This window comes from Xyrauchen texanus, chromosome 10, assembly GCF_025860055.1.
Source record: "Xyrauchen texanus isolate HMW12.3.18 chromosome 10, RBS_HiC_50CHRs, whole genome shotgun sequence".
Taxonomy (NCBI): Eukaryota; Metazoa; Chordata; class Actinopteri; order Cypriniformes; family Catostomidae; genus Xyrauchen; species Xyrauchen texanus.
In genome coordinates, this window is record NC_068285.1 from 33,904,537 (window position 1) to 33,912,554 (window position 8,018).

General features: G+C 37.1%; 1 protein-coding gene across 2 annotated transcripts; it reads left to right on the forward strand.

The window, feature by feature from the left end:
* The first annotated feature begins 324 nt into the window (after positions 1-324).
* LOC127651073 (transmembrane protein 106B) lies at positions 325-7,261 on the forward strand. Of its 2 annotated transcripts, none has more exons than XM_052136779.1 (9): positions 325-408; positions 3,274-3,486; positions 3,641-3,704; positions 4,032-4,191; positions 4,434-4,574; positions 4,655-4,704; positions 4,801-4,854; positions 5,579-5,721; positions 6,257-7,261. In XM_052136779.1, the coding sequence occupies exons 2-8, from the start codon at positions 3,282-3,284 to the stop codon at positions 5,706-5,708; spliced, it is 804 nt and encodes a 267-aa protein (XP_051992739.1). In that variant the 5' UTR covers positions 325-408; positions 3,274-3,281; the 3' UTR covers positions 5,709-5,721; positions 6,257-7,261. The 2 variants fall into 2 exon arrangements, with proteins under 2 accessions (XP_051992739.1, XP_051992741.1); XM_052136781.1 differs by having other exon boundaries at positions 5,579-5,710.
* Positions 7,262-8,018: the final 757 nt, after the last annotated feature.

An 8,018-nucleotide genomic window follows, 5' to 3' on the forward strand; every position in this document is an offset into this window, starting at 1 on the left:
AATAATCCAAAATATTTAGAACACGTTACTGATCTTGAGTAATCTAACGGAAAAAGTTACAAATTACATTTTACAGCATGTAATCTGTAATCTGTAGTGGAAAACATTTCAAAAGTAACCCTCCCAACTCTGTCCCCAGTGTAGTGCTAACTGTTTTTGTGTGTGTTTTATACAGTGTAGTGACGTTATAATATTTATTTGTGTTAATAAAAGTTATTGTAAATGGAAAAACGTGGGTGCTGGTCACCTGGGCGAACCAATCAGGCCCAGCATGACATCATTAATATTCATTAGCTGAGCCGTCACCATAGTAGGATTCGTGAGAAGCGTCGCACTACGCAAGTCAGGTCAAGAGATAAACGAGGATTGCATGACCGCAGAGGCGCTCACGTAAACTAATTCAGTAAGGTAAGAATATCCTCTTTTACATAAGCATTCATATTTAATGTTAGAAAGACCCTCTTTAGTTTTAGGCACTGAGATGATTGACTGGTTCCGACCAACTTGGCTCGGTTCGTCTGTAGCTTAGCTTTGTTTTTAGCCAACCGGTCAGTATAGCGCGTCTCATGTACGAGCTTGTGTAGTGTCAAGGCCTACGAATGGCTTATTATGTAATGGTTTTGTGTCTGTTTCTTACTTTTCTTCTGAAATATCAAAGCCGTGACCTGACCCCAGGTCGACTGTTGTTTTGGCAATACAATGGTTGATGTCACTCTCTGATCACTGACATCGTGTCTCGCGGTTATCCTCTTTCGGATTGGCATGACTTCCCCAGATGCTTAAAGAACATCAAGTTGTCTATCACGATGAAAAAAAGATGAGGTAAATGTGTCGCTTGGGTCCACATCTACTCAACTGTAAAGCATCTCAGCTGCGGTGGCCGATTTCAGATTAGTTAAAATTATGTTTTTCAAGTAGTTTCTGACTTTAAATGATGTTTGGACCTGCTCAGCAAAGTATTGTGGCCATTTATTCATGTGAATGGATTCGACTTCTGCCACCTCTCTTGATGTTTCATTCGATTTCTATACTATTCCGTTATTTCTCAGCCAAAGGTTCTATTAGATTCTATTCTCTGTTAAATATAGGGATGTTCCGTTTAGTTTTTTTGGCCCCGATCGGATATTTAAATATTAAACATCTGCCGATACCAAGTCCGATGGGGACATCTCTAGTTAAATATTCTATTCGCTTCCCTGTTAAAGTTACTGTTCTATTCCATTCTCTCTTATATATTCTATTTCATTCGATTCATGTATTATTTAGTTCTCTATTGAAGATTTTGTTGTATTAGATTCTATTTTATTCAATGTCAATTAAGGATTCTGTTCAATTAGATTCTATTTCATATTCTTTTCTATTCCATTTACCTATTTCATCGATCCAGTTAACTATGAAATATTCTATTCTGTCTGATTCCCTGTTAAAGGTACTATTCTATTTGATTCTCTATTACAGATTCTGTTTTATTCGATTCCCATTAGGCATTCTGTTCTGTTCCATTCTGTATTAATTATTCTATTCAATTCAATTGTCTTTTGAATGATTCTATTCTATTCCCTTTGAATACTGTTCTATTCCTTGTTAAAGATTCTATTCTTGTTAAATATTCTATTCCATGTTAAAGGTTCTATTTTATTCCGTGTTAAAGATTCTATTCTATTCAGTCTATACAGTCAATCTGAGAGCGAGAACCACATTATAGCAACCACGAGGAGGTTACCCCATGTGACTCTACCCACCCTGGCTAGAGTCACTCAGCATGCCCTGGGATTCGAACTCACGACTCCAGGAGTGGTAGTCAATGTCTTTACTCGCTGAGCTACCCAGGCCCCACAGATTCTGTTGTATTTGATTCCCATTAAGGATTCTGTCTATTTAATTCTGTATTATATATTCTGTTCTAGATTCTTTTCTATTCAATTACCTTTTAAGGATTCTGTTCTATTCGATTGCCTATGAAAGATACTGTTCGATTACCTGTTAATTTTCTATTTGATTCTCTATTACAGATTCAGTTTATTACGATTCCCATTAAGGATTCTACTCTATAGACTCTATGCACGGTCGTTTCCACGTTTTGCCTCATGGGGCGCACTTCTGGCACAGCACCGGAAACTATTTATTCCTATGCTGATTAATGTTGTCGAGACAACTTTTCACACGCTTTATTTACAGATGTTTCTGTGGATGACATTGGACAATATCAATTGCACATTGAGACACAAAGTTGTTGCTCCATCCAGTTAAAAATATGTGGTTTAACAACGTGTATTTTAAGTTATCGAACACAATGAGGGTGAATATTCACAAGCAATAGACCAGCACAGGCTTAGCAAGGTCCCTGTTTCTGACTGTATTACACATGTAATTATCTAGCAAAATCAATCAAAATAAAGTATAGCCCTGTGATATTATACTGTATATGTCAACTGATGATACTCCAGCTTCACAGCCAATCTTTTTTTCTTCTTCTCCTCAGTAGTGCTTTACTCATGTGTAATCTCATGCTTTGACTTGGGGGGGGGGGAAATCTAATAATTTTACAGTACTGTGTGTAGTGTTCTCAGTGATGTTTCATTGCCCTGCGAAGGGCATTACAACCTCAGCTGAGCAATGGAGCAACTGTCCCTAACATCATCTTCTGATGATTGTTTGTGCTCTGACATGAATCACAAGTGTTGCTGTATTTCTCACTTGTAAATCACTGTACAATCACTGGATGTAAATAATTTGCACACAGAGGAAACCTTACACAATGGTTTAGCAGTACTCGGCCATTCTGCAAGCTTCAAAACGTATGTATTTACATTTTTAAAGCTCATTACCGAGAACATTTGACTACATAAAATAACATTTTTTGTAATAAATTGCTTTATTTTAAAAAGAAGAGTAGTTGGCTACAACTCTTGACACTTTCGTGATAGCTGGATACTATGCCGGAAGATTTTTTTTTTTTTTTTTTACTGGAAGATTGTTAGCCCGTTCTGTGCATGGAGTCTATTACAGTCTGTAGTAAAGATACAATTTATTCTATCCTATTGTCTAATGAAGTATTGTGTTCTATTCATTGTCTGATAAAGAGTCTGTTGTTTTTGATTCCAATTTAGGTTTCTATTCCATTCTGATCTATTCAAAGCTTTAGTTGGGATTCTGATTTAGCTATAGATTTTCTATTACAGATTCTGATAAAGTTTGTGTTGTGAAAGAGCATAAATATTGCTGAATAATTTATGGATTTCATCCATATTATAACATTTCTGTTTTCACCAGGTATAAAAATGGGGAAGGCTCTTTCCCACCTGCCTAAGCAAGCCTGTCATGATGACTGTCAGGATAGCCTGACTTCATCACCTGGTTACAGTGCTATGCAAACTGATGAGAGTAAAAATGGGGGGGATGTGTCACAGTTTCCTTATGTCGAGTTTACTGGCCGAGACAGCGTTACCTGCCCCACATGCCAAGGCACTGGAAGAATCCCTCGAGGTACATTGTTCATAAATTGATAATACTTTATAAAGTACATTTTCATCTAGAGTTTCTATTGAAATGGATATTATCAAATGCCAGAGTGAAGGTTTAAAAGTAACCCAATCTGACATGTCATCTCTCACAAGACTGACACACTATGTTTACACAGGCCAAGAAAACCAGCTGGTGGCTCTTATCCCATACAGTGACCAAAGACTGAGACCAAGGAGAACGTAAGAGATACGATTTTTATATGGTTACATCTGATGCAAGTAGTCTTCACTCATTTAGTCTTATTTTTAAATGTTTCTTTTAAAATATAGACCTATTTAGCACTTGAAGATTTGTTTGTGATAGTACCTGTTAGTTTTATCACGCTGCCATTATTATCTTTTGAACATCTGAACCTTTCAACACAAATAATGAGAACACTATTTTGGACTACATCTCCTAACAAATAGGATTAATATTATTGGAATAAGTTTATGTAAAGACATGGGCCTAATGTAATTGAATATTTTTACAGTGCAGATTCAGCTTATTGCTGTTATGTCTTACAGCAAACTGTACGTGACTGCTTCAGTCATTTTGTGCCTGCTGCTCTCCGGCCTGGCTGTGTTCTTCCTTTTCCCACGTTCCATTGATGTGAACTATGTGGGAGTGAAGTCTGTCTACGTTTCCTATGACCAGATCAAACGCATCGTGTATCTCAATATTACTGTAAGTTCCTCTTGAGCAATCATCAGCTTGCAGACACGACACACAAGTGTTGTGCTCCTGTAGTTTTCAAAGGGTTCTGATGGTCACAAGAAGAAAAAATATACTCAGAAACGTAAAAACATTTTTATGGCAAAGGTGTTCCATGGTAGGAAGGACTATTAGTAGTGAAAAATGGGTCCATTTTTTAGTGCAGCTTATTCAGCCATTTATGCTGTTTACTTATGTCTTTGTTTCTTTTAAAGAACTCGCTGAATATTACAAACAACAACTTTTACTCTGTGGATGTGGCCAACATAACAGCCCAAGTGCAGTTTTCCAAGACGGTGATCGGAAAAACCCGTGTTAGCAACATCACCACTATTGGCCCCCTGGACATGAAGCAGGTAAAATTGGCATTTGAATAGAAGCCAGGATTGGTGACATTTTTCAGCATATATAACTTTGTTTATATCTTGTTTTTCAGATTGACTACATGGTTCCCACCACCATAGCAGATGAAATGAGTTATATGTAGTAAGTATATCCCCTTTTCAAACACTAAAACATGTTTTAACATACACCCCCCCACCCCCTACCCAGCAGACCTATTAAACTGCCTCTATTTTACAGTGACTACTGTACCCTGCAGAGCATTAAGGTGCACAACATAGTGCTTATGATGCAGTGAGTATCCCTCCATGAATTACACACACTTAAACCCAATTTATAGTTTTGTTTTGATGCGAACACTAAGCATCTGCGTATAGGTGAATGTAAACCTTTCAAAGTATACTCCATTTGACTGTGTGCTTACATTTGCGGTTGGCGCATGTGCGCTACGACTTCTATGAAATACTGCACTATTCTCTTCAGGAGTTTAGACCCGTAAAGTTGTCTTTATATTCCTTCAGACAAATGCAGGTTTCTTCTGACCTCCTTACACAAGCCCCCTTGATGTGCACATCCACTGTCGTTGTTTCTACCTTCATCTTTTGATGTTCTGTGTGATAGCAAAGGCTCAATTGTGAGTGTTGCCACCTTGTGGACACACTAATTAGTCCAGAGTACGCACAGTTGGAAAATTTCGGACGCTCACATTCAGTAGCGGAGCACTCTGACGATGACTAAATTTGCGTCACGTGTCCTGTACTCGTACGCCTAGCATTTGCATTTGACTGAAGTAATCTTTGGGCTTTATATCACAGTGCTTGAGTACTTGGGCAATAACGCATGTAAATTGACATCAGTAATACAGTCAAAGTTATCATTAAATGCAATGTATGGGGAGCATGGTAGCTATGCGATTATTAACGCTGATTCAAATCAGGGTAATTGTAGTTGATCATTGTATAATCACGTAAATATGATTGACGTCCATTTGTGACTAACTTTGGTTCTTGGTCTTCAGGATAACCGTCACTACAGTGTATTTTGGTCATGCTGAGCAGGTGTCTCAGGAGATGTACCAGTATGTGGATTGTGGAGGGAACACTACATCCCTGCATGAGTATAGACTGAATGCCCCTTGGGCTGGCTAGAGGTGACCCTTATGTATGTGGTGTAATGCGTCACCCTGTCTTTTACCTCTCCACTCTATGCCAATTCAGCAAAATTGGCTACATTTCACTGCCAATTAACCACAAGAAGATGTCTGGGTGTTTGCAGTTCACGAATGATGCACTAATTTTGTGTGTTCTCCAAGCAATATTAATATTGAGGTCTGCCTAATTCTCATTGCATTTAACATTGCCAAACTGATTTATGCATTATGTGGGTAGAGGTTGTTCCCTTTTGACAAACATATATTTTCAAGCACTACCTATTTAAAGCTCTCTAAAATTACTTGATGTAATGATTTATTTGAAGAATACTGTTTGTCTAGTGCACTCCTGGTTAAAGTTTTATTTTTTGTATTGTAATCTGATGTACATTACAGTTTTTAGTGATGGGATCAAACTTTATCCAAACACCCTAATAGGCCATGCATGCTTTGGGCTTTAAATTGAGGCGAGATGCACTTTGTTTAAAAGGAAATATTCCAGAAGAATGGGTTACCTCAAGTTACTGTTAATACCTCATTCCACAGAACTGCTGCAATTTCACAGGATGCAGTACATGATGTTACCTCTGTTGGTGTGACGTTGCACTCAATTTCTGTGTCATACAAAAGGATCAGCCACTTTGTCCCAGAAAAACTGGCAGGTGACGACCAAGGGAATGTTAGTGTTGATAATGCTGTTTGGTACATGTGACATTCTTCAATCTATTTGTTTTGTTTCACATTTGGTGGCAAATTTACTGTTTGTCACAGTTCATAAGCTGTTAACCGATAAAGCACTACATGTGTAGAAAACCAACAATCACTGGGATCTGAGACTATCTGGCTGCATGCAAGATGTTTTAGTAAGAAATTATAATTCCTTTAGATTCTCAATGTAATAACATTGATTTCACTTATTAATTTAAATGCATTTTATTTAGAATATCTACAAAATCAGATGTAATTTGTCCAGCTGTGTTGAATGAGAGTCTAACTTTGATAACAATTAAATTGTATTTAACATTGTTAAAGTGGATTATTATGATGTACATTTTTAAACATTTTAATCATTTTTGTAAAAAGGTACAAAGGTTGTTATTTGATTTAAGATAGGAATCACTACAAATACGACTTTGCATTTCTGTGTTTTGTAACCAGCATTTGCTTCATGTAGATGCTTGTATGAAACACTTGATTTTTGAGAAAAGAGGTTTGGACTGCTGTAGAGATTGTACTGAATGAACTTGACCCTGCTGAAGGCCCAGTTTCAGTGTGTGGAATAAAAAAACATAATGGTTTCCATTAAATAGATGTGTTTTAAGTTGCTTGCTATTTCATTCTATTTATGTGATGTAAGGAGTTTAATAAATGTGTTTGACAGAGTGTACATGCATTTCTTTTTACAGTATGATATACTGTTATGTTTCAGCAACACTGATAATGATTCTGTATAGAGGCACACAACATGGTTTCTTATATTCACAAGAGTGAAAAAATATTTCCTGTTTAAGCTTTTTGGCCATTTTTGCATTAATAAATGTGCAATTGATACACTCATCTCTAAGGAACTGAATTATTTTACACTAACACAGTGCATTGAAAAATATTGAACCAGTTTAATTAAATTGACCATTGCTAAAATGGCCCTCTCACCAAAATTATACAAGTTTCAAGTTTATACAAACAGTGAGCTTGACTTTGACACAAATTAGCTGGTAACATAGTGCATCCAGAGCACATACAAGTCCCAAAGGTTTACATGGAGATAGAAGTGCCAATATCTATTCAGTCAGTTGCTGTAATTATGTCACAATGGTTTGTCTATAGATAGATTTCTTAAAAGCTGCATTTCAGTTTGGGGGCACTGTGAAGAGTCCAGCAATGCATTTACAATGTAAATGTTGCAAGTTGAAACGTCAGACTGAAGAATCAGACTATAGATCACCTGAGATTTATAAATTATTTGCTGCCTGTAGTGATCTTCGTATTTGATCAGTTGCTTCTGTAACTCATCTGTCTGTTTTGCCAGCAGAGGGAGCTTTGAGTCTCAATGTCCCATTCAAACTCCCTGGTGATGGCTAGGGTTTGCATAATACATTGCTAAGTTCATGGCAAATTATCATATTTTTAGCTTAGGAACAAGGTCTTGATTTACCATTCACAGAGCCCCAGATCAGTCAAAAGATGGTTCTCATGGAGACAGAACTGCAGGAATGAGGGATGTGATTGCCATTCTGTCAATTACTACATCTACAATGTCACAATTACCAGTTTTGTTTGTTTTTATAAACAGAACGGTGAGCCAACT

Excerpts from the sequence above, each read along its gene's own strand:
- LOC127651073 (XM_052136779.1), top strand. The coding sequence starts at position 3,282 with ATGGGGAAGGCTCTTTCCCACCTGCCTAAGCAAGCCTGTCATGATGAC. Across the intron at positions 3,705-4,031 it reads AGACTGAGACCAAGGAGAAC|CAAACTGTACGTGACTGCTT; the intron begins GTAAGAGATACG and ends TATGTCTTACAG. Across the intron at positions 4,192-4,433 it reads TCGTGTATCTCAATATTACT|AACTCGCTGAATATTACAAA; the intron begins GTAAGTTCCTCT and ends TTTCTTTTAAAG.